This window comes from Balaenoptera physalus (genome assembly GCF_965194825.1).
Source record: "Balaenoptera physalus genome assembly, chromosome: 6".
Taxonomy (NCBI): domain Eukaryota; kingdom Metazoa; phylum Chordata; class Mammalia; order Artiodactyla; family Balaenopteridae; genus Balaenoptera; species Balaenoptera physalus.
Window position 1 is genome coordinate 131,421,976 of NC_138885.1, and position 24,890 is coordinate 131,446,865.

The 24,890-nt window shown below is 60.9% G+C and overlaps 2 protein-coding genes across 8 annotated transcripts; both read left to right on the forward strand.

Annotated features, from left to right (window-relative positions):
- Window positions 1–748: 748 nt before the first annotated feature.
- Window positions 749–18,158, forward strand: CHRND (cholinergic receptor nicotinic delta subunit). 6 transcript variants are annotated; one of them, XM_082465963.1, is made up of 23 exons: window positions 749–1,060; window positions 1,708–1,845; window positions 2,232–2,285; window positions 2,402–2,591; window positions 2,958–3,057; window positions 3,145–3,304; window positions 3,546–3,688; window positions 3,935–4,097; window positions 4,294–4,720; window positions 4,800–4,862; window positions 5,240–5,346; window positions 6,695–6,781; window positions 7,020–7,165; window positions 7,527–7,571; window positions 8,108–8,217; window positions 8,393–8,548; window positions 8,767–8,876; window positions 9,665–9,865; window positions 10,977–11,088; window positions 11,165–11,279; window positions 12,075–12,279; window positions 12,369–12,487; window positions 13,172–18,158. In XM_082465963.1, exons 1-23 carry the CDS (start codon window positions 961–963, stop codon window positions 13,352–13,354), a joined length of 3,234 nt encoding a protein of 1,077 aa, XP_082322089.1. In that variant the 5' UTR covers window positions 749–960; the 3' UTR covers window positions 13,355–18,158. The 6 variants fall into 6 exon arrangements, with proteins under 6 accessions (XP_082322089.1, XP_082322092.1, XP_082322090.1 ...); XM_082465964.1 differs by lacking the exons at window positions 749–1,060; window positions 1,708–1,845; window positions 2,232–2,285; ... (1 more) ...; window positions 2,958–3,057; window positions 3,145–3,304 and having other exon boundaries at window positions 3,551–3,688; window positions 4,307–4,720; XM_082465965.1 differs by lacking the exons at window positions 749–1,060; window positions 1,708–1,845; window positions 2,232–2,285; ... (2 more) ...; window positions 3,145–3,304; window positions 3,546–3,688 and having other exon boundaries at window positions 3,961–4,097; window positions 4,294–4,470; window positions 4,556–4,720; window positions 7,024–7,165.
- A 263-nt stretch (window positions 18,159–18,421) lies between these two features.
- CHRNG (cholinergic receptor nicotinic gamma subunit) lies at window positions 18,422–24,545 on the forward strand. Of its 2 annotated transcripts, none has more exons than XM_082465970.1 (12): window positions 18,422–18,668; window positions 18,866–19,005; window positions 19,220–19,264; window positions 19,437–19,543; window positions 20,089–20,244; window positions 21,013–21,110; window positions 21,437–21,637; window positions 21,813–21,927; window positions 22,140–22,254; window positions 22,984–23,200; window positions 23,410–23,543; window positions 23,827–24,545. In XM_082465970.1, exons 1-12 carry the CDS (start codon window positions 18,614–18,616, stop codon window positions 23,998–24,000), a joined length of 1,557 nt encoding a protein of 518 aa, XP_082322096.1. In that variant the 5' UTR covers window positions 18,422–18,613; the 3' UTR covers window positions 24,001–24,545. The 2 variants fall into 2 exon arrangements, with proteins under 2 accessions (XP_082322096.1, XP_082322095.1); XM_082465969.1 differs by having other exon boundaries at window positions 18,429–18,668; window positions 19,434–19,543.
- Window positions 24,546–24,890: the final 345 nt, after the last annotated feature.

Below are 24,890 nucleotides of genomic sequence, written 5' to 3' on the forward strand. Positions count from 1 at the left end.
TGGCCCTTCCCGTGAGACTCCAGAAGACTCCCTCCTGGCAGATCAGGGTCATAGCAACTGAGAACAATGCTGGGCAGGCCAAGCAGGCCCTGCGCAGGGGCAGGGGGTCTGGGAGAGCAGCAGAAGAGGCTGGGGCCTGTCCTTCCCAAACTGGGCCACTGGTGGGGCCTTTCATCTCCCGCCTTCCTCTCTGGGCCACTCCAGCGTCCGCCTGCCTCTGCTTCTTCCCACCCCACTACCCCCAGTGCTGCAATTACTGCGCTAATTAGGGCGCTTTGATCATCTTTAGAAATGGCCACACTGGGGAGGGACGCTGCCAAGCAATTAGGGGCAGAGAGGCTGGGAGCTCGGGCACCTCCTCAGGGGTTGGGGCTGCTGAGGACCCTCGGACACCCCCTGTCTCCTCCCTCCAGGAGCGTCTGCCCCCAGCATAGCTGTAAACTCCTCGGGGAAGAGGGGCAGATGGGAATCCCGCCCCCCACCACCCGCTCTGAGCCCTGGAGACAGGGCCAGCCCCTGCCCACCAGCCCCCCTCTGCCTGGCCCCCAGCCCAACCGTCAGCTCTTCTGGCCTGTCCAGGCCCCTTTGATGGAGCCGCAGAAACAAGGGCTCCTTTGACAGAAGGGGGGCCTCAGAGCCCGGATGATGAGACTTCAAAGGTGAGGGTCGAGCCCACTACCCCGTTCCCTCCCCCCAACCCTGGCCCCCCTCCCGTGTTCCCCCCCAGTCTGTCCTCTATATAGCCCCCCAAGCCCCATTTCCCCTGTGGGCTCCTGGGAGTTAAGGGCCAGGTGAGGAACAGACCAAGGGAAGCCGGTGATTTTGATGTAAAAGAATAGAACCAGATGATTTGAGGAACAAGAAGTGAGCGCCCAGGGGCAGGCAGCAAAGGATAACGCCTGGAGGGTGAACCCCGAGGGGAAGAGAGCACAGGGCCGCTTGCCGGGGCTCCCGGTCACCATGCTGCTGGCTTTGCTGCTGCTGCTGCTGCCCCTCCCAGACCCGCGGTGTGCCCGCGGGCACCCGCTGTACACGCGCGTGCCCCCCAGCACCCTGCAAGGTGAGCCCAGGCTGCTCTGAGGGAGAGGCCGAGGCGGGAGGAGCACAGAGCAGGTGGGTCTCGGGCAGGGGGACGTGAGCTTGCCCTCCCAACTCACAAGGACCTTTGGCCCTTTCTGCCCACCCTGCTGGGAGAAGGGGCCAGGAACTGAGACACAGGTGGGAGAGGAAAGGGGAGGACGAGGGTGGAAGGGGAAGGGGAGCCAGCAAGCACTGCCAAAAGGCGTGTTTTCCAGAAGGTTCTGGGTTTAGCAGGGAGGAAGGGGCCCAGGGCGGCATCCCCTTGGCTATCTGGACCCCAAGGTGGGCAACTCGGCCATGGTTATTTTGTGTCAGTAAGCCTGAGTTCTGTAATATCTATACCTTTGGGGTGCTGTTTTTCAAGGTTTTAAAGGAAAAGCCGTTTTCAAAGATTCCAGCCCAGCTCAGCTGAAATTACAGAGATATCTTGGGCTGAGAATCTGAGACCGTCTGCTCTGTGTGCTGCGGCCTGGGGCCGTGGGGCTCTCTGACATCCCCATTCTGTCCCAGGGCTCCTGGAGCCCAACCTGCTTCCCCACCGGGTCTCCCAAGGCAGGGCTCAGGGCTGGGGCAAGGCGGAGGAGCTCTTCCCCCACGGTGCATGACTTGTGCCCCGTGTCCTAGCAGCTCTGTCAGCCCAGGGGACGAAAGTGTTGCAGGCTGCCCAGAGGAGCGCCCAGTGGGCAGTAAATCGGGTGGTGATGGAGATCCAGCACAGACTGCATGAGTGCCGAAGTTGTGCCAATCACACCCCCCCATGCCCTGGTGAGCTGGCGCTGACTGCCCTGGTTCTCCCGTCCACCCCGTCCCCTCCCTTCAGACTTGACCCCCTCTTGGGGACAGAGACTGGGTGAGGCTGCAACCAAGATGATGCTCAGGAAGGTCTCCTCAAGTGGAAAGGGCACACCAGGCATGGGCACAGCGCGTGCAAAGGCAGGAGGGCAGGAACAAATAAGTCTGGGCTTATTTGGTGAACAGTGAGAAGTTTATGGCAGCTGAAACAGACCCTGAGTGCTACTGGGCAGGGTAAGGGGGGGGGTGGGTAGGTGTGCATGGGGTGCCGGGTGAGGTGGCGGGAGGGCTCAGGCTCAGCCTGGGGTGGAGAAGAGTGGAAGGCCGTCCGCGAGGCTCAGAGGTCTGTTTCTCAGCAGCACCTGGGCGCCCCGGGCCTCGCGCCCCCCTCCTCCAGGATCCACCTGAGCCAGGTGAGGCTGAAAAGGCTCGAGGCGGGCAGGGCTGAGAGCAGGGTGGACCCTGGAGGGGTCTCAGTGGTGAGGATGAGCGGGACTCGTTCCTCCTGACGCCGCTTCGGCCTTTCTAGGGCCGTGTGGCGAGAGGCGCCCGGGCGCTGTCAACGTGACGCGGGCGCAAGGCCGCATTGTGGGGGGCAGCGCGGCACCGCCCGGGGCCTGGCCCTGGCTGGTGAGGCTGCAACTCGGCGGGCAGCCTCTGTGCGGCGGCGTCCTGGTGGCGGCGTCCTGGGTGCTCACAGCGGCGCACTGCTTCGCGGGGTACGTCGGGCCCCAGGCCCCTGCCCAACCCGGATCCCCAACGCGGGGTCCCGCTCTTCCGGGGTCGGCTGGCGGGCACCAAGCGCGAGGACCGGTCTCTGCTGCCCCCTGGCGGCGGCCGTCCCCTTTCCCGCCTCAAGGCGCCCGGGCCGCCCAGCCAGGGCGCGGATTCTCCGGGGGCTCACCGTCCCGGGTCTTCTCCCCACTCGGCGTCGCGGCTTCTCCCGGGCCCGCCCTCCCTGCCCCCAGGCGGAGAAAAAGCCCGGCGCGCGGGCTCGCAGGGTGGTGCCCGTGGGCGGAGGGCAGGGTCTCCAGGGGACCTCTCTGCATCCTTGTGCTGCGTGTCTCCCGCCGCTCGCGCCGCAGCGCCCCGAACGAGCTTCTGTGGACGGTGACGCTGGCCGAGGGGCCCCGGGGGGAGCAGGCGGAGGAGGTGCCGGTGAACCGCATCTTGCCCCACCCCAAGGTGAGAGGGCAGCCCCCAGGCCTTCAGAGTTGGGAACAGCACCCCACCTCCACCCGCGCTGACGCTGCGCCGCCACCCCCTCCCCAGTTTGACCCTCGGACCTTCCACAACGACCTGGCCCTGGTGCAGCTGTGGACGCCGGTGAGCCCGACAGGGGCGGCGCGCCCCGTGTGCCTGCCCCAAGAGCCCCAGGAGCCCCCCGCAGGCACCGCCTGCGCCATCGCGGGCTGGGGTGCCCTCATCGAAGGTACTAGGCAGGGCAGGGCCTGGGTGAGCCGCGCGTGTGCGTGGGAAGATTGGGGGGCTGGGGTGATGGAGTTTGGGAAGGCTGGGGTGTAAGAATTGTGACCTACACCCAGCTGTCTTCACAAAATGCTGCCCATCTCGCAAAGGGGGGGGGGAGTCAAGGAGGGCAGTGGGGGGAGGGAGACCCTAGAAGCAGGACCCCTGCCCTTCAGGCCTGAGCCCCTTCCACTGCTTCCCTGTAGATGGGCCTGAGGCTGAGGCGGTGAGGGAAGCCCGTGTGCCCCTGCTCAGCGCCGACACCTGCAGAAGGGCCCTGGGGCCAGGGCTGCGCCCCAGCAGCATGCTCTGTGCCGGCTACCTGGCCGGGGGCATTGACTCGTGCCAGGTATGAGCCCCGACTGATCGGAGGGTAGTAGTGGGCCACTCCTCAGGGGCGGGACGGCCTCCTTTCCTTCTACAATCAGGCTGTCACTCAACTTCTCTGAGCCTCTATATCCTCATCTCTAAAATGGGTCGAAGAGTGGTAACCCCAGTAGAGCTCAGAGCTGCTTTACCCTGCCAGGCATAAGGCTGTCATTGAGGGTGACATGGATCGATGCAGTGCCCTCTCTCTTGGCTCGGATCCTCGCAGGGTGACTCTGGAGGCCCCCTGACCTGTTCTGAGCCTGGCCCCCGCCCCAGGGAGGTCCTGTACGGAGTCACCTCCTGGGGGGACGGATGCGGGGAGCCAGGGAAGCCTGGGGTCTACACCCGTGTGGCTGTGTTCAAGGACTGGCTCCAGGAGCAGATGAGCGGTGAGCGCCCCGTCCCTATTCCCCCCTCCCCAGAGTGTCCGGCAAACTGCCCGGGGACGAGCCCGTTTCCACCCTGCCGCCGCCCCCAGCCTCCTGCGTCGGGAAAGCCTATCTTCCTCCCAGGGAGGGCTTTGGGGGCTAGGGCCTAAAGCGGAGAGCGGGGGTGGAGTGGGCTAGCCCCTGACGCCCCTCGCAGCCGCCCCCTTCAGCCGCGAGCCCAGCTGCAGGGAGCTTCTGGCTTGGGACCCGTCGGAGGAGCCGCTGGCAGATGCCGCCCCACCCTGTGCCTTCTACGCCCACCTGTGCCCGGGGCCCGCGGGCGCCTGTGCGCGCCTGGCGCACCAGCAGTGCCTGCAGCGCCGGCGGCGATGTGGTCAGTCCCGTTCCTGGGGCTGGGCCGGGGGCCCGAGGGTCTGGCCCACGTCTGACAGCCGGTCGGACCCTTGTCCCGCCCGCAGAGCTGCGCTCGCTGGCGCACACCCTACTGGAGCTGCTGCGGGGCGCCCAGGAGCTGTTCGGCCCGCTTCCGGGGGCGCGGCCCCTGGCCCCGGCCCTGGCTCGGCCGGCTCCGTCGCTCCGGGATCCTCCCAGGCACCCCTCCCGCGAGCAGCGGCTGCACTCAGGTACCCCAAGCCCTCGCAGCCCAGCCCCCGCCCCACCCCAGCGCGGCCGAGGCGTTCCCCTAACCCTGCAGCTCCCCAGGATCGCGGACGGCAGGCACTGGGCTCCCGAAGCGGAGGTCGGAGCAGCGCGGGGAAGCGAACGGTAATGACGCCCCCTGCCGGCGGTCGCCAGTGGAGTAGGCCAAGGGCGGGCCGAGGCCCGCAGGGGATTCTCCCGGGGTGTGCGCTGGGAGGCAGTTTCACCCCGCGGGCAGACCCGCTCTCCCCCTCCCTCGCAGCAGGGCGGATGGTTCTTTGGGGGAACTTGTGACTTTGGGCCCTCATCAGTGTCAACAGATGCTGGGCTTTGTGCTATCCTTTAACCTCTCTGAGCCTCGGCTGCCCCTCGGCCGCCCCATCTGTAGCAGGAGGAGAAATCTGCCCACTGGGAGGGGTCCAGAGGCACTGGTGGGAATACCACCCCGGCTCCATGCTAGTGTCAGTTCCCTCGTATTCCCAAAGTCTCTCCCCTTCCTGCAGGCTGCCCTGGGCTGGCGCCCCTGTGGCAGAAGTTGGCTGCCCTCCAGGGCACCCATGCCTGGATCTTGCAGGTCCCCTCCGAGCGCCTGGCCATGGACTTTCACGAGGTGGGTTCCCAGGCTTCCCAGACTCCTTCGCAGTGGCCTCGGAAGGCTAACCTGGGTCAGCCCTGATGCGGAGGGAGACAGGAGAGACCCTCCCCCAGCAGCCTGGGGTGGAGGTAGTGGGTGGTGCCCAAGGGGAAGGGGATGGGGAGGGCGGCTGTGTGTGAGCTGGGTGCTAGGTGGGTGTGAAGGAGTGGGGGGAGGTGTGAGTGGAGGAGCTTGTGGAGGTGTCCAAGCGAGCAGAAAGTGTGCAGGATTGGGGGAGGGGGCTGGGGAAGGGGTGGGTCTGAGTGAGAGTTTCTGGGGACAAGGAGGAAGGGGACCAAGAGTGGGGTTGTGGGCCCCTGAGTTGTCTCCTCCCTCTGCAGGTCCTGGCAGACCTGGGCTCCAAGACACTGACCGGGCTCTTCCGAGCCTGGGTTTGGGCAGGCTTGGGGGGCCGGCACGTGGTCTTCGGTGGCCTGGTGGGTCTGGAGCCAGCCACGCTGGCACAAAGCCTTCCCCGGTTGCTGGTGCAGGCCCTACAGGCCTTCCGCTTGGCAGCCCTGGCGGAGGCAGAGCCCTAGGGACCCCGGATGGGTTCAAGGCAGGGCCGAGGGCTGGGGAGGAAGGGGCACCACCCACTCAGCCCTCAGGTTCCCCCAGCCAGGTGGCCCTGAGCCGTGTCTCCACCCGCAGCCCCTGGTCAGGACTACTGCTCCCAGGGCCTGCGGAGGGTCCAGGGAACATGATGAGAAACCGTCATGGCCAGAGTTGGGTGCGGGCGGGGTCTTGGGGGAAGGGGTCCTGGGCCCAACGTACCTACCCAGATGTACCATCTGAAGATCACAACTGCTTTAATAAACATTATTTATAATCTACGGAGACCACTCCAGAGCTTTCTTAGGATGGGACTCGGGTGGGTGGACATGGGATCTCTGGGGTTAGGGCCCAGCCTCCAGAAGCAGTTAGTTGATAGAGGTCACAAAGACACTGGAGAGGGGCGGCAGAGCCCCCCATCTCAGCGTGTCGGTCGACCTCCCAAGAAATGGCAGTACCGCCGCCTGTCACCACCCTGCTGTCCATGGCTGACGAGTGCCGCCCCCAATGTCCCGCCTCTCCACCCGGCCCCCACCCTCACCACTAGCGGTGGGGAGTCCCAGCCTGGGATCTTCGCCTCGTGTCCTTGGGCTCCTGCCTGGCTGGCCAGTCCCTGTCCCCACGCCCGCATCACCTGCCCCAGTTTCTCCAGCCTGCCACAGAGCCTCGAGGTGTCAGATTGCGCTTCCGGCGGCCTCTTCCCTTGGCGCCGCCCCCCACCCTGCACCTGTCCCCTCGGCCACCCGCCCACATTCCCCAGCCCTGCCGACAGGAGCAGCCGGCCCAAGACCCAGTCAGAGGAACAGGATGGAGGGGCCCGTGTTAACGCTGGGGCTGCTGGCTGCCCTGGTCGTGTGTGGTAAGAGTGGCCATCACCCCTCCCTGGAGGGTCCCTCAGGACCCCTACCCAGGTCCCCCACGGCATGCTCCCCTCCCGTCCCCTCCTACGTGGGGCTCCCTCTCCCAGCGTCAGGCCCACCTCCCCACTTCCCACTGCCATTCCTCCCTGGAGGGGCCAACCCCCCGGGTCCTGCTCCAGGCCCAGCAGGACCTCAGGGCGGCGTCCTTCCCGGGCCCCTGTCCCCGACCCTCCCCAGGCAGCTGGGGCCTGAACGAGGAGGAGCGGCTGATCCGGCACCTGTTTGAGGAGAAGCAGTACGACAAGGAGCTGCGGCCCACGGCGCACAAAGAGGAGACCGTGGAGGTCACCCTGGCCCTCACCCTCTCCAACCTCATCTCCCTGGTGAGTGGCCCCTCTTGGCTGGGCTTGGATGGCCGTGGAGGAAGGTCAAGGCCCTATCCCGGCCTCCGGTAGCTCCTCTCCCTGGGAAACGTGCTCGGGCCCTCTCCATGCCTCTGCATGCTGCCCACAGGCCTTGGGCTGAGGATGCCCCGTTCCCTCCAGCTTCAGTTCTGGGTGCCCCCGTTTCGCACCCATGACACACATGAGAGGCCATATGCCCACCCTGCTTCCTGGTCTATCCATCCACTCCTGAATGCTGGGGGCAGGCCATTGTCGCGGTTTCCCCTGGGTGGCAGCCGAGAGTAGGTGCCTGGTGAAAGGGTGCAGGCCCCGGGGGGACAGTCCTCCTGTTTGATTACAGAAAGAAGTTGAAGAGACCCTCACCACTAACGTGTGGATTGAGCACGTAAGGAGAACAGCCCGCACAGAGCTGGGGGCGGGGAGGGTGCAGGGCCCAGGTTCGCCTGTGCTCGCTTCTGCTTGGGGATCCCCAACCTGCCTCAGACGCTGTCCTCCGGGAGGGACTGGTTCCTGCCTACAGACAAACCCCGGGCCCGACTGCCCTTCCCATCAGCTGGTGCTGCCACAAGCCCAGATAGAGGCTTCTGTGGATTAGGATCTTCACCTAGGGAAAACTGTCACAGTATCTTGATTTTATTAGAAGACACTGTGTGCTACCTGTCAGAAACTCCTAATACAGACGTAAGTCTTCTATGTCCACAAGGGAAATAGTCCTCCCTTAGCGGTGCAGTGCACATCCTACACGGCTGTACACAACAGACCTGAGTCCTGACTCTGTACTCACCTCCCCCAACCTCTTTTGTCCCAGCCCCAGACCCTGTCCAGTCTTCCCCCAGGGAAGTGGTTGGTTGGGGAGCGGGGGGAACGGGGGAGCCCAGACAACAGCAGAGCCCACTGCTGACATTTCTTTGGGGCTTCCAGGGCTGGACAGACAGCCGGCTGAAGTGGGATGCCAAAGATTTTGGGAACATCAGCGTCCTGCGTCTGCCCTCTGACATGGTGTGGCTCCCAGAGATAGTGCTGGAGAACAAGTTGAGCCGCAGCGCCCCCTGGCTTCCCCTCCACCACTCTGCCTCCCTCCCTTAGGCGTCTTGAGCCTCCCCCTCCAGTCCCAAGCTTCTGACTGCCCGCCCTCCTCTGCCTCCCCCAGCTCGGCCAGTTCCCAGCTGGCCAGCACTCACTGTGGCCCTTGTCCCTGTCCCCCAGCAATGACGGCTCCTTCCAGATTTCCTACTCCTGCAATGTGCTCATCTACCCCTCAGGCTACGTGTACTGGCTGCCGCCCGCCATCTTCCGCTCCTCCTGCCGCATCTCCGTCACCTACTTCCCCTTCGACTGGCAGAACTGCTCCCTCAAGTTCAGGTGCACCCACTTCTCCAGCCACCCCTCCCCCCAGGGCACCCCGCCAGGGGCTGAGGGAGGTAAACAGCCTCAGGCAGAGGCCCCTGCTCTGTCCCGATTAGAGCTTCCCAGCGCCCACCGTGGCCCCCTCCAACCGTGAACCTCCTACGCTAGCCTTTCCCCCATCGGTGGCACCAGCCAGCGGCTGAGGACCATCCTCTGCCCACTACCGTCCCCAGTTCACTCAAGTACACGGCCCAGGAGATCACCCTGAGCCTGAAGCAGGGTGAAGAGGATGGCCGCTACTACCCCGTGGAGTGGGTCATCATCGACCCCGAGGGCTTCACAGGTGCCGGAGCAGCAGCTGCTGGGTGGGCTGGCCCCTCAGACCCCCCCCCTCGCCACAGATACAGTCACCCTGACATCCCCACCCCAGAGATGCACGTGTGCGTACACACACCTAGGACATGGACACACAGGGACACAGGCGTGCAGATAGGCACAGACAGGCCAGACCCTTCCCGGTCTGAGCAGGGTCCCCGGGGATGGTGTGGCCGACAGATGAGGGGGCTGGTTAGCCTTCCTCGCCCCAGAGGGCCCAGGGGACGGTTGGGGCTTTGGCTGTCATCCTGATGGTGTGTATGTTGTCCCCTCCCCTCTCTGTGACCAGGCTCAGATCTTTTACTGGGCCCTACCGCCTGCCCCTGTCTGTCAGAGGAGACCCACATCCCGCTGGTCCCAAGGCTGGTACATCATGGGGAGGAGGGTTCTTACTCTCACTGCCTTGTTATCCCCAAGCCTCCTTATTTGAACCACGTATGGCCTCAACTTCTGTTTTTCCCAAGGAGAAAAAAAAATATTGGTCCCAGAGGAAAACTTCCCCCTTGTAGAGTGAAACTTCCATCCCAACCCCCAGGGAAAGATACCCAGAAACAGAGCGTGAACACTCCTCCGTGCCCCCACCCCACTCCCAAGCCCCTCAGGCCCCTGCCAACAGGCCTGGCTGCGCCTCTGGGCTGGCTCACTCCACCCAGCACCCCCCGCCCCCCGGCCTGCCCCAAGGCCCACCCCCCACCCCACCCCACACCCGGCCCCCTTGCCCGGCCTGACCCCAAGGCATCCATGTGCCACCCTCAGAGAACGGGGAGTGGGAGATAGTGCACCGGCCGGCCAGGATCAACGTGGACCCCAGTGCCTCACTGGACAGTCCCAGCCGCCAGGACGTCACCTTCTACCTCATCATCCGCCGCAAGCCGCTCTTCTACGTCATCAACATCCTGGTGCCCTGCGTGCTCATCTCCTTCATGATCAACCTGGTCTTCTACCTGCCTGCAGACTGTGAGCCCAGCCCCCGGCCCCCTCCCCGAGGGCCCCTGAGCTCGGCCACCCCCGCCCTGCCCCTCACTTCCTCCTGGGAGCCACTTGGGGGTCACCACTGCTGGTGCTCCCTGCCCAGGGTCCAGGAACGAGGGGCACGTGGCCTGTCAGCGGGAGGGCTCTGTGACCCTGTCAGACATCCCCCAAGTGGACAGGGCCCCTGGGGGTTCCATCCCTCTTGGACCTCCCTTCTGCCTCTCATGATGGGCTTCCCAAGGACCCTAGGGAGAACTACAAAAGTGTCCCTCTGTCAGGGCAGAGATCGGGGCTGTGTGGTCACCACTGTGTGACCGTGGGCCTGGCTGTTGAGCCAATGGGTGGATAACAAGGTCTCTGGGAAGCCAGGGCATGGGACGTGCAATCTACACACACCTGGTTCTAGAAGGGCACATGTCATCTGTGGTCACTTGGCTCCAGGACATTTACTATGAGCAGGGCACAGTGAGTTCCAGAGACAAATGTGACCCCTCCCCGGACCCTGACAGACAGGGTAGAAACTACAAGACTAGGAGTGCAGCCTGGGGGCGGTGGGGTGGGAGCTGGAGCCTGGCTGCGAGGTGCATTGCTGACCGAGAAGCAGCGCTGGGGCAGGGCCATGGACCCAAGACCACGGGGGCCACCACCGCACAGCACACTCAGGGGCGCAGGTGGGAAGAGCAGAGCAGTGCTGGGCTGGGGTCTCGGAGCAAAGGGCTGAGAGCAGGAATGTCATCTGGGTGTGAGGATGCCCTGGGGCTTCCTGTGTGGGGGAGGGACAGAGAAGGTCTGTGATTTAGGAGGGCTGAGTGGCAGGGGCTTGGCTAACGAGGAAAGCAGGGGTTCCTTGAGCTCTCACCCAGTGCCAGGCAGCGTCTGAGCATTTAACACACACTCTCTCACTTTGGCCTCCCAGCTTTTAATGGTTGAGGAAACTGAGGCACAGAGAGGTTAGGCTGCTTGCCCAAGGTCACCTAGCAGTAAGTGGCAGCTCCTTAGCCCAGGGCACCATGGCATTGTGAACAGTAGTGCAGGGGCCACCGTGGGACCCTCCGGGCCCTGGGCCAGAGGTCACAGCTAAGGATGGGCTCCCCAGGTGGTGAGAAGACATCAATGGCCATCTCGGTGCTCCTGGCCCAGTCTGTCTTCCTGCTGCTCATCTCCAAGAGGCTGCCTGCCACGTCCATGGCCATCCCCCTCATCGGCAAGTGAGTGCCGTCCCTGCCTGCCTCACCCCCCGCTCCTCGCCCGGGCGGGGGCTCCAGGCTGCACCTGTGCCCACAGGTTCCTGCTCTTTGGCATGGTGCTGGTGACCATGGTCGTGGTGATCTGTGTCATCGTACTCAACATCCACTTCCGCACGCCCAGCACCCACGTGCTGTCTGAGGGAGTCAAGAAGGTGAGGGCTCGATAGCCAAAAGCTGGAGGTTGTCCACGTGCCTCTCTGCAGGGAGACGGGTGAAGCCACAGCGGTACACACGACAGGGGGTGCTACCCGGCAGCAAAAGTGCCCCTGCTGCCCCCCACGCCCCAGGCTGGATATTACATAAAAGAAGCCCCATGCTAAAGACACTGCAAGGTTTCCTTTCTGTGAAGTTCAAGGACAGGCAAAACCAATCTTTAGTGCTAGAAGTCAGGATGGTGGTTCCCTCTGGGTGTGGGGAGGAATTGATGGGGGTGAGGCAGGAGGGAACATTTTTGAGATACAGTTCTTATCTTATCTGAGAGGTGTTTACACAGCTGAATGCATCTGTAAAATTTCATCTAGCTACATGCTTAAGATTTGTTGAGTCAACTGTGTTTGTTATACCTTGATTCAAAGGAAGGTGAGCACTGTGGGGGCAGGGTGCCCAGGAAGGGGACTGTCCTTGCCTCCTGGCCTCTGCAGGGCCACCTGGTTGTTTGGTGACAGCTGAGGATAGTTTAGCAACTTTTTTGGTCTTAGCCCTGCGTTGGGGGCATTTTTCTTACTTTTTTTTTTTCATATATAATTCATTTTCAACAAATGAGTTCTTCTCCATGCTGTAATGAGAGAGTTGGAAGCAACCTAATTGTCCATGAGTAGGGGATCAGAAGAATAAATGACAGCGTCAGACTGGGGAGCACTTTGTGGCAAGCCAGGAATGGAGTCACAGACGTTTGGATGTGTGAAGGTGACCCACGTTTGTAAAATGGCCGCTCTGACCTGCCATAGCTCTTCCTGGAGACCCTGCCTGAGGTCCTGCACATGTCCCGTCCGGCAGAGGATGGGCCCAGCCCTGGCACCCTGATCCGGAGGAGCAGCTCCCTGGGCTACATCTCCAAGGCAGAGGAGTACTTCTCGCTGAAGTCCCGAAGTGACCTCATGTTTGAGAAGCAGTCAGAGCGTCATGGGCTGGCCCGGCGCCTCACCACCGCACGTGGGTCCCTAATGGCTTGGAGTTCGGCCCATCCTTGGGAGATGGGGTGAGGGCAGGCCCCATGCCCACCTCTGGCCTGGTGTCCACAGGTCGGCCCCCAGTAGGCTCTGAGCAGGCCCAGGAGGAGCTCTTCAGCGAGCTGAAGCCAGCTGTGGATGGGGCCAACTTCATCGTCAACCACATGAAGGACCAGAACAATTACAATGAGGTGAGTAGCCACAGGGTTGCTGTGTACAGATGTTCAAGTAGTGCACTGATCGAGCACATCCTATCTTAAGGGGGCACAGTTTGCCTCAGAGATACCTACCAACTTAGATGGAGTTCACAGTGGGTGCAGATTCCAGGCCTCTCGGGGAGGGGGATCCCCTGCCTGAAATCCCATAGCAGCGTGCAGGGCCAGGCACACACTCAGATATACACACAGGCACACAGCTCTGCCCTGTTGGGGCCACACTCTGGACCTCCCTTAGGGTCCCTTTCTTCTCCCAGCTGCCAATCATTTTCTGTCCCTGCTCAACTCCCAGCCTGATACTCCAGACAAAGCCAGACATTTAAAGGGCAGGCTTATATGGTTGTTCAGTACTATACAACTTTAAAAAATTCTCCCCTGACAAAGGGGCATATTTTTCTAGTTCACATACAGGCTAGTGGCAGCACTGAGAGGCTGGGAGGGAGTCTGTGGGCCTGTCTCCTGGACAGACAGAATGACCAGCCCCGCCTGTGGCTGGAGGTGGGCCTGGGCCCTTGCTGGGGACATGGCAGCACATCCCATCTGCTGCAAGCCCGAGGCAGGCCCCACAGATACGCCGAGGCCGTGGGCCCCAGCTTGGGGTGTGAGTCTGCGGTTTGAGGGCCCTTCTTACCCCACTGTCTCTGTCACCCTTGCCCCCAGGAGAAAGACTGCTGGAATCGGATAGCCCGCACAGTGGACCGACTCTGCCTGTTTGTGGTGACACCCATCATGGTGGTGGGCACAGCCTGGATCTTCCTGCAGGGCGCCTACAACCAGCCTCCACCTCAGCCTTTCCCTGGGGACCCCTTCTCCTACCGGGAGCAGGACAAGCGCTTCATCTAGAGTGGGCCTGCCCTCCCCGGCCTGGCCCAACAACCAGGGCAGGCGGTTGGCCCGAAAGGGATGTACAGGGGGTGGGGTGGATAGCTGTGTGGACAGGGCTGTCTGGGAAACAACTAGCTCTTCCTGGGCAGACCAATTCCCAGCCCTGAGACTTTGAGCCCAGTTGGTCCTCCCAGGCTGGGGCAGAGATGAGCTGAGGTCAAGGGAGGGAGGGGGAAGTGCTAATTCTCAACAGTGGTTCCTTTGCACATAAAGCCAGGAGCCACCGGAGAAGGCCTGAGCGTGGACGTCGGCTGGGGGTGGGGCAGGACGATCTGGGGGGAGGCAGAGGGCTGGCTCAGGGACCAGGGGGGATGCCACTCAGGCTGGCCTTTTGGGACCCCTCTGTGAGGGGTCAGAAAGGCAGAGACATCTTCTTGCCTCCCCCTCCCCCAGGTGGGGGTGGAACAGGTGGGGTCCTGGGCCTTTACTTCCCGGCTCCTCCAGCCGCCTCCTTCCGCCAACCCCTTAGTCTTGGGCTTCTGAGGCCCCACCTGGAGCCGAGGTTGGGGATGCCTCTCTCTCCAGGCCCACTAGGGAAGGAGTTTTTTGGCAGGTTCGGGAGCATCAGGATTGCAGAATGGCCTTCCCCAGCCCTTTCTGCCTTGGCCACTCTACCTGGGTCCCCCTGGGAAGCTGAGGATGGGGGTGGAAGGGTCAGGTTCAGCATCCACAGAGGCCAGAGGTCAGCCTGTCAACCTCAGGTCACACGCACCATCCTAAAGCCCCAGAACTCGGCCATCCCCCCAGGCTTGTCCCCTTGAGCACCTACTCCTCCTCCCCAAAATAGGGTTGCCAGACAAGACTTGGGACATACTTATACTAAAAAATGATTCATTGTTTACCTGAAATTCAAATTTAACTGGGAATCCTGTATTTTAATTTGCTAAATCTGGCAACTCCACCCCAAAGGGAGCCCCTGCCAGTCCTATCCCAAAGGCCAAGGGCTGAGGCTGCAGGAGCCGGAGGATGTAGTTCTGTGTGGTAGCCCACCTCCAAGGTGGCCCCAGTGAGCCACGCCTCCTGGCATTCATACCCTCCCACACGGTACCAAGATTGGTCTATGTGACCGATAGAAGGAGGCAGAAGTGACAGTGTGTCACTTCCAAGATCAGGTCATAAAAGACATTGCAGCCACTCCCTTTCTCTCTCTCTTTCTCTCTCTCCCTCATTCATTCTTAGTTGGCTCTCTGACTTTGGGGAAGCCAGGGGCATGATGAGCAGCCCTGTGGAGAGGTCCAGATGGCAAGTAACTGAGGCCTCCGGCCAACAGCCCTGTGAGTGACCTTGGAAATGGATCCTCCAGCTGAAGTGGCTCCTTCAGCCACAGTGGAGCCTTCAGATGAGATCGCAGCCCCACAAAAGCCTCTGAGCCAGAGCCACCCAGCTAAGCTGCTCCTGGATTCCTGACCCTCAGAAACTGTGTGAGATATTAAACGTGTGTCATGTTAAGAGAAAAAGCTTTGGGGTGGTTTGTTACACTAGCAGTGTGACCTTGGGCGAACCACCCCTCATCTCTCAACTTCAGTTTTCTCATCTGCAAAGTGGGTAAGTCCAGCTCATGAGGCGTCTTGAAGATCAAATTTGCTAGTAGGAGTAAAGGTAGTTACATGTGTCCTGCTAATTTTAGGGGTGGTTATTTATCTCATTCCTCATTCGTGGGCCTCAGTCACTGAGGACAGGCCCTTGGGGCCCTCACAAGGGCCTCCTGCATCCAAGCCTGGCGTGGTGACTGACAGGGGACTGGAGCAGGTTGGAGAACCTGATTCTTCACCTCCTTGATGTGCAGGCTTGAGTCTCCCAGCTGAACCCACGTCCCTCAGAGGGAATCAGTGACCTCATGAGCTCAGGTATATAGAAGGCAAAATGTTTGGTTTTCCCATGGAACTGAAGAAAAGATAAACCATTTAAAACCAAAACTGACCCTACTTACTTCTGCTTTCCAATATGAACCTTCTGAAACTTCAAGGTACAAATCTTTAATTTTTTCCCCTCTGAATAGGAAAACTAGCTTAGACTTACACCCTTCAGATGAGCAGGCAGTCCGGGTCTTCCCTGGAATTTTTCACCAACTCTGGGGGGTCCCTGTCTCGTGCCCAGAGACAAGAGGGCCCAGATCTGATCCCTGAACCACTGTCGTTGCTTTGCTTCGCCACATGGTGACGCTGTTGGCAGCAGGTTTTACACAGTCCAATACTGAGGCCTCAGTGTGTCAAGCCTGCTCAGGTGGCTGTAAACCTTTCATAGAAGACAACCCCCAATGCCCCACTAGACTAAGGGTGCCTCTTTAGCAGGTTCCCAGGGTCACAGTGGGTCCCCCGACAGCACCCACTTCCCCAACACTCCAGCCCCAGGGTGCTGTCAGGACTGGTCCACCCTCTGGGTGACATGGAACCCCATCTCCTTCTCTCCCAAGGAAGTCATACCCACAGGGGCCAGCTTCCCATGAAGCCAGAGGGAGTCCCAACACACTCTCCCCAGGCCAGCAGGGCTACCCACCCTCTTTCAAAGGGCGATGAATCCATCAGGAACGCACTGGGCTGTAAGGAACAGAAAAACCCAGAGAACCGTGGTTTAAAAGAATAATGTTTCCTCTTTCTTTCTCACATAGTAAGAATCTCAAGATGGTGGCTGCTGCATTGGCTCAGCTGCCCCACAAAGCTATGAGGGACCCGGCTCTGTGCTCTCTGCCCAGCCCTCCCTCTTAGCGTGCTGGCTTTGTCCTCCGGCTTGTTGCCTCAGGTAGCACAGTGACTGCCACAGCTGCACACTTCACGTCATGTTCAAGGCAGGAAAGGGGAAAGCGATTTCTGACCCTTTTATCAGGAAGAAAACGCTGAAGCCCCTCAGCTGACTTCAGCAGACACTCCATTGGTCAAGATGTTATCACACGGCCACCCCATCTGCAAGTGAGCCCGGGAAACAAGTATTTTGCTTGTCCAGCCTCTGGAGTAGAAGGCGGCAAAGTTGTTAGTGAGTGAGGACTACAGATTTTCTCTTAATGCAGCCATCCCCAACCTTTTTGACACCAGGGATCGGTTTCGTGGAAGACAATTTTTCTGCGGATGGGTGGCTGCGTGGGGTGGGATGGTTCAGGAGGTGATGCGAGCAACGGGGAGTGGCAGATGAAGCTTCGCTCACCTCCTGCTGTGCGGCCTTGGTTCCTAACAGCGCGCGGACTGGTACCGGTCCGCGGCCCGAGTTGGGGGCCCCTGTCTTAATAGGCCCCATACTTCCCCCCTTAACCCTTCCAGGGCCGAAACTGCCACTCCTCAGAGATGCCTCATCCCCCTGAGAACACCAAAGGGACCTCTCAGAGCAGAGAGAAGGGGAGAAAACAGGGGTTAAAATCTGCATCCAAAAAAACTTTAAAATAAATAAAATCTGCATCCAGAGGGAGGTGGCACAGTTCCTACCAGAGGGAATTCAACCTCCAGAGTCTTCCTTTTCCCTCCCAGACACTTGTAGGGAAGGGGAAAGAGAAAGTCAGAAATGTCAGGCGTCAGCTGACTACCTATGCCTGGGGTGGTGGAGGGGGAGGGCGATAGGTGGTCCATGATTTAGCAGAAGCCATTAATTATCTGGGGCAAAGAGCCGTCTTGGAGGAGAACAGAGAGGAGGAGAGATACTGCTCCGCAAAACGGGTGAGGGAGTTGAGTCCAGGGGACACCAGAGGGCAAAGTGGGGAGAAGGAGCCATTGGCTTCGTATACTCCAGGGAAAGTGGGCTACACAGCTAGATGCGTGGTGAGAGCGAAGTCTGGGGGGGTACTGGGGGCGGGCCTGTCCAGGAAAACTGAGTGTGGAGCCCAGAGCAGGACCGAACGCAAGGACCGAGGTAGCTCAGGGAAGACAGGGGCCACCACTGTCATCCCCCTGCCCACCACAAAGTCCTGGAGAAGACAGCAGAGACTTGTGGCCCCGCTGCAGGGGGCTGGGGTCTGAACCAACCTCATCTGGATCTCCAAGGACAGGGCCCGTGGGCTGACTTCTAGTTTACTGACACGTGCTAAAATGCCACAGACACCATTTGCTTGGGGGGAGGGGGACACGTCTTCAAATGCTGCTTTCCCTCCAGCCCTCAGAGGCCTCCACCACCCCCTCCCACAGGAGGCTGAAGGGTGGGCGGCACATATGGGAACCTGTGTTTTCCGTCTTGCCCACGTATTGGGTCATGTTGACCTGTCTGCTTCGAATAGCTGGTCAGAAGACAGGTGGCCAGCGGACAGCAGGGCCCTCGGCTCCTAGATCAGCCTCAGCCCCACTCTTCCCCTGACCACAAACCACAGCGTGGATGGAGCTGCTTTTCTGGCCCCTCTAGGTCCCGTCATCTGACTCTACAGGGGCCACGACCTTGATCTTGCCTGCCTGCCCCCCCTTGGACTGTGAGATCCTGTGAGCGGCTCGGGCTCATCCCTGGGTCCCCCTGGCCTAGAGCTGTCCTGCCACACACTGGGAACTCTGTAAATCTGTGGATGATTTAATAAATACTGAGGCCCCAATGAGGAGCCCCTATTCAGGGGCTGTCCTATTCCCTGGAGCCTGCGTTCCAAATCTTCCTTGGCTCTCCTTCCTTTAAAGCTTACCAGACCCGAGTTCCATGCCTCAAAGACCAGAGAATCCTGACTTGACCCCCTCATTTGCATTAAGGTGTCATTGCCTGGGGGTCCCAGTGCATCTCTCCCATAGGCACTTGACCCTCCAGTGTCTCGGTCTAGTGGAGTGACCCATGAAGATGTCAGGGACCATGTCATAGAGAAACTCAGGTACAAAACATGCTTACCCAACGGCCTTCACACCTCCCCAGATCCTGACCCGCTGGAGGGGGCAGGAGGAAGGGTCCTCGGTCGGGGCCCTTCCTCAGTGCTCTGCCTTTCTCTCCCACACCCATCTGTCCCCGGCTGCGTCCTCAGCCCCCCGGCTGGAACATGGACGGAGGACTGGGTCGGCTGAGCCTGAGAGTGGGGATGGAGGCTGGACCGTCTCTGTTGGGGCAGACAGGGCCCCTCTGTTCTCCCCAGCCCGGGTAACCTGAGCCCGGCATTGTGTCCATCCTGGAACAGCTGACAGCGCTGTGGTCAGACAGCTGGTGGGGCTGGCCTGGCTGGGCTGGCTGAGGAGGGAGTGTGGGCTGTTACATGAGACCCAGAGTCTGCATCCCTCTATCCCAGTCCTGAGGAGCTGCAGTCCCACCCCTGTCACTGCAGAGAGCTGTGGCACCATGCACGGGGGCCAGAGGCCGCTGCTCCTTCTGCCACTGTTGGCTGTCTGCCTGGGTGTGGACACAGGGGGTCTGGGGCCTGGAGAGGCCAGGAGCAGGGGTCCAAGGCCTCAGGGGATGGAGGGTCTGGGGGGCTACTGGAGCCTGTCCCCCACACCCGGTTCCCTACTTCTCCATGTCACACCCTCCCGTGGCCTCCCCCTCATTCTGCCCCAAAGCCCCTGTACCCAGGCTCACCGCTGTCTGTCGCAGGAGCCCAGGGCCGGAACCAGGAGGAGCGTCTGCTCGGGGACCTGATGCAGAGCTACGTCCCCCACCTGAGGCCCGCCAAGCACGATTCAGACGTGGTCAACGTCAGCCTGAAGCTCACCCTCACCAACCTCATCTCCCTGGTGAGCACAGGCCTGTAGGACAGGGCGGGAGGGGATCCCACCCTGCCCCTGGGATCGGGGGGAGAGGAAGGGGCTGGCTCCGGTGGCCGGGAGCTGGCAGGGCCCACCGGGGAGAGACCAGGGAGCTGGAAAACTCCCATGGGGGCCGCCCAAGAGGCTGGGGTCTTGCAGGGACTACCACCTGGGGGCTTAGCCCTCTGTTCTGCACCCCCAGAATGAGCGAGAGGAGGCCCTCACCACCAACGTCTGGATAGAAATGGTAAGAAGCCGCCCTGCCGCCCTCTTTTCCTCTAGCAGCTCCCACCCTGGGGCCCCAAGGCCCTCACAGCTGCCTGTTTCCCTCCCATCCCATCCCTGCCTCTCCTGCCCCCCCGGGCTGGGCCCCCATTCCTGGGGGTCGGGGGGCCTGGCAACCCCTCCCCCCGCAGCAGTGGTGTGACTACCGCCTGCGCTGGGACCCACGTGACTACGACGGCCTGTGGGTGCTGCGGCTGCCATCCACCATGGTGTGGCGGCCGGACGTCGTGCTGGAGAACAAGTGAGGAGGCGGCGTGGGCAGTGGGGGGACAGACAGACACAAGGGCGGGCCCAGCAGGACAAGGGGGCTCTGGGAGAAAGAGGCAGGCGAACAGAGGGGGCAGCCCGGGGACACCGCGGGCACTGGGGTGCGGGGGCTAAGGGTAGGGCCCGGGGCCAGCAGACCTGATCCCAGACCCGGCTCCACCACCTCCGGGCTGGGCCGCCTGGGTGGGCCGCCATCCCTCTAACGTGGGGACGAGGACAGCTCTCTCGGGAGCCCACAGGACAGGCGCAGGAAGGGCTGCCCTCTGGCTCTGGCACTCTGTGGGAGCTTAACCGCTGTCAGTTGCTGTCATGACCATTAATGAAGAGAGTTGGGGAGAGCGGCAGCGATTAGGAGCTGGGCCGAGGGAGCCTGGCGTGTGGGGGGTGGGGAAGGGGGGCGGGGAGGGGGCTGGGGGAGGAGTGGTCCCCAGGCCAGGAGGAGACCGGGCAGGGGTGTGACGGGCTGGGAAGGATTGGTGTCCCCGGGCCCCATCCACACGTGGCCTGGCCTGTGCGCAGCGTGGACGGCGTATTCGAAGTGGCCCTCTACTGCAACGTGCTCGTGTCTCCCGACGGCTGCGTCTATTGGCTGCCACCCGCCATCTTCCGCTCCTCCTGCCCCGTCTCTGTCACCTACTTCCCCTTCGACTGGCAGAACTGCTCCCTCATCTTCCAGTAAGGCCATTGGCTGGGGTGGGGATTTCGGGAGCTGCTCTAAGAGGGACCCTGGTCGGGTGGGGACCCAGGGGCCTGGCTCCACCTCCCTGGGGCCTCTGCGTCTGTCTCAGGCCCAGATGCCTGAAGATGCCCGTGTCCCTCCCTGCTAAGCCTCGGTCCCCTCACTCATCCTCCTTCACTGCCTCAGTTTCCCTGCCTGTGCCCGGAGGAGAGACATCAGTGACTGGGATGGGTGGGCGAGAAGGCACACACACGCCGACACACATGCACACCCACACTAGACCGCTACGCCCTACAGCCCCACGGAGAGGACGGCGCTGTCTCAGTATCCTCGTCCATTAATGGGGGAAAGGGGGTCTGTGAGAGGGTTTCCCCGGATTTTAGAGGAACAGTCTTCCTGAGACCCTCCTCACTAAGCAGACCCGAGAGGTACACACTGTTCTCCTCTGTTCTCACCATTGGCCCCTCCTACCCTGGAGATGGTGGGAGGGAGGAACACGGGGTGGCCCTGGGCTCTTGCCACCAGGGCAGCACATTGAGCTGCGGTCTCCTGGTCCTTCAACACAAACTTCCCCCGACCCCAAAGAGCCTGACTCCCCGCCCCGGCCCCATCTCGTGCCAGGGTTTTGCGGAGAACTCAGAAATTCCTGGCTGCACTTTTTGAGGCAAAGCGGCCCACAGTTGCCCTCAGGTGATGGTCTATGTGACCTCATGGGTGAGTCTACACGCACTCAAATTTATCCTCTTTCCCTCCCCGTCTCCCAGGTCCCAGACCTACAGCACCAACGAGATCAATCTGCAGCTGAGCCAGGAAGATGGTCAGACCATCGAGTGGATTTTCATAGACCCCGAGGCCTTCACAGGTAACCTCCACCCAAGGCCCCTGCTGGACCTGGCTGTACGGGCAGGGCCAGGCCGAGATCACGCCCCCTCCCGTGTAACTCAAGATGAAAACTACAGTAAACCACAAAATACATATATTTAAAGGTCCAGCAAGCCTCTGATTTTCCCCATGATAATTACTCCAGTTTTGGCGGGAGGGGGATCAAGCATCGATCCTCCCACACTGTTCCCGTCCCTCAATGGCGCTCCTTTGGGCACATGCTGGTTGCCGGGTAGCTGGGTCACACGGGCTGCAGGGATCTGCCCGCCCGCACTCCCTGTGCCCACCCCAGCCTGCTGCCCGCAGAAAATGGAGAGTGGGCCATCCGGCACCGGCCAGCCAAGATGCTGCTGGATGAGGCGGCACCAGCCGAGGAGGCCGGCCACCAGAAGGTCGTCTTCTACCTGCTTATCCAGCGCAAGCCCCTCTTCTACGTCATCAACATCATTGCGCCCTGTGTACTCATCTCCTCTGTGGCCATCCTCATCTACTTCCTTCCTGCCAAGGGTACCTAGCGCCTGTGGGAGGGGAGCCACGGCCCCGGCCGGCGGCACAAGGGATAGCTGGAAGGGCAGAATGGCACCATGACCTGGGACCGGGGACATGGACTCCTTGTGGGGAGGGGGGTGCCCCACGGTGGGGAGGTTGAGATCCGCTCTGAAGGCCTCTTGGTCACGGGCAGCGGGTGGTCAGAAGTGTACCGTCGCCATCAACGTGCTCCTGGCCCAGACTGTCTTCCTCTTCCTTGTGGCCAAGAAGGTGCCCGAGACCTCCCAGGCGGTGCCACTCATCAGCAAGTAAGGCCGGTCCTCATGCCTGCGCCCACCTCCTCCCCTCCCTTCTCAGGAACACAGGGTACTGCCTTCCTGCCACCCCCCATCCCCATCATCCTCAGTGCCAGCTCATCACCCCAAGGGATCTGGGGGAATCAGCCACTATGGGTGGGGATGTTATCCGGGGTGGAGGGTCGAAGGGCCAGTCCCGCCTCCTGCCTACCCCACCCCGGCAGGTACCTGACCTTCCTCCTGGTGGTGACCATCCTGATTGTTGTGAATGCTGTGGTCGTGCTCAACGTGTCTTTGCGGTCCCCACACACACACTCCATGGCTCGAGGGGTCCGCAAGGCAAGCTCCCCGCCCCCGCCCACTCCAGCATCCTCCTGCCCTTTCCGCTTACATGCACCTTGCCCTGCACTCCTGTCCCTGGGCATATTCCTCACCTACCACATTCAGCAGCTAACCTGCCCCATGTGCATCTAGAAGCACATGCCCAAATGGATCAATAATAACATCAGGCGCTTACTGTGTGGCAGGTGTATTACGTATACTAACTTATTTAATCTTCATAAATCCCCTATGAAGTGGGTATTAGTATCATCTCCAGTTTACATATGAGGAAACTGAATCACAGAAAGGGTAGATGGTTTACTTGAGGTCTCGTGGCTAGAAAGTTGAGGAAGCAGGATTCTGCCCGGGCAGTCTGGTTCCAGTGCCCGTGTGATCTGCAGCCCACCTGCAGCAGTCAGCTGGGACCCTTGTTACAAATGCAGATTCCCAGCCTACCCCAGGCATCCTGGGCCAGGGGTGGGGCCCAGGAACCTGTGTTTCCAACAAGTGCCCTGGTGATTCTTATGTGCACAAAAGTTTGGGGGCCCAGGTTCAGTGTCTGGCGCAGAACAGGTAAGCTGTACCAGGGCCAAGCCACTGCCCCTGAAGTGCAGCCTCCGGGCCCCCAGTGCATGAACCCTTCGTGCCGACCATCACCTTCTGCTCCGAAGCCCGGCCTGGCCTCCCAATCACCCAGGAAGGTCTGCTGGCCGCTAAGCTAAGCCACCCATGACATCCCCTCTTCAGGTGTTCCTGCGGCTCTTGCCCCAGCTGCTGCGGATGCACGTTCGCCCGCTGGCCCCAGCGGCTGTGCAGGACGCCCGGCCCCGGCTACAGAATGGCTCCTCCACGGGGTGGTCAATCACAGCTGGGGAGGAGGTGGCCCTCTGCCTGCCCCGCAGTGAACTCCTCTTCCGGCAGCAGCAGCGCAATGGGCTAGTAAGGGCAGCGCTGGAGAAGCTAGGTGAGGCAGGGGGTGTGACACTGGGGACACTCCTCCCCAGGGACTTCAGACAGGAAGTGTCTGTTGGCCAAGGTGCCAGGCACAGCAGATGAGTGTTGGGCAAGTGTCCGAGTTGGGGAGAGAGGGGCTGGGGTCTCTAAGGAGAGGCCACTTTCTCAGACTGTTTCTCCTCCATTCTACTCCCAAACCTTACTCTCTCTCTTCCACAGAGAAAGGCCCGGAGTCAGGGCAGAGCCAGGAGTGGTGTGGCAGCCTGAAGCAGGCTGCCCCAGCCATCCAGGCCTGTGTGGAAGCCTGCAACCTCATTGCCTGCGCCCGGTACCAGCAGAGTCACTTTGACAGTGTAAGCCAGTTGGGGGTGGGGTTGGGGTTTGAGTACCTGGTGAGGGACTTGGACCTGAGATGGGGCAGGATGAGTGGGGTGGCCATGGTAGGGCAATAGGATGGAAAAAGTGGAACTGGGAGTGGGGCCAGGGGCCCATGGAAGAAGCCAGGTTGAGGCCTGGAAGTAGGTGAGAAGGGCTCAAAGAAATGAAGAACGGAGGCCTGCTGGATGGCCAAGGTTGGTACAGGGATCCAGCTTGGTGCCACCGCTGGTCATCTCATCCCCTGCCTCTCACCCTCAGGGGAACAAGGAGTGGTTCCTGGTGGGCCGAGTGCTAGACCGCGTCTGCTTCCTGGTCATGCTCTCGCTCTTTGTCTGTGGCACTGCTGGAATCTTCCTCATGGCCCACTACAACAGGATGCCTGCCCTGCCATTCCCTGGAGACCCCCGCTCCTACCTGCCCTCATCTGACTGAGCCAACCAATTGCTGCTAGCCATGTGGAGTCTTATCAGCTGTGTTCTGCTGCTGAGGTCATGAGTATGCTCTTTGGGAAGCACCCTTCAGGGCCATGTGAGCCAACTGTTCCTGAGAAAAGCTGGGGAAATAAAAAGACAGAGCTGGAGCCCTGGAGTGGTTGGGGATGGGATGCTGGCAGAGTGTGTTAGTGGGATCAGCATCTACATGGCACTGGCTTGCTATTCCTGGCACTCCCCTCACTTGAGCAAAGTGTTATCAACCCCCATCATTTCTGAAGTCCTAAGGACTCTGTTTTATCCTATCCCCAACTAGGCAAGGTTCTACCCCTCCAGGCCTGGGCCTCCCTTCCCTTTTACAAGTTCCCTGCAGGCTCCTAAAGGAGGGAAGTCAAGATAGAAGTGAAGAGTAGCAGCCAATGCTCTATCAAAAGAAGGGGAGCAGCCCACTCCAGCTGGCATCTGCCTACTTTCTTGGGGCTGTAAGCACCCAATACTCATGTGCACCAGTGACCTTTCCATTCAGATGCATTTTTTTGCCATCGATCACCAAACATTGTATGAGTTTTATTATCTTTTTTCATTGTTAAGAGCTCCTCACAGCATTATGGATAAGCAAGAATCACTATTCCCCCATTGTTTAGGATGGGCAAATTGGGGCCTAGAGTAAGAGGGGCGTCCCAGAACAATGATGGCTAAATAAGGGTTGGAGTCCACAATTCCCAACACTGACCCAATCTTAGACCCTCTAAGAAAGTTCTATGGCCTGGAAAACAGATGCCTCTTCCTTCTCTTCTCAAAGGCCAGGGAATTTGCACTGGTCTCAAGGAAGAGCGAGGCAGGGAGGCAGGGAGGCTGGGAGGAGACCCTGACCAGCCTCCCTTTGCCCCA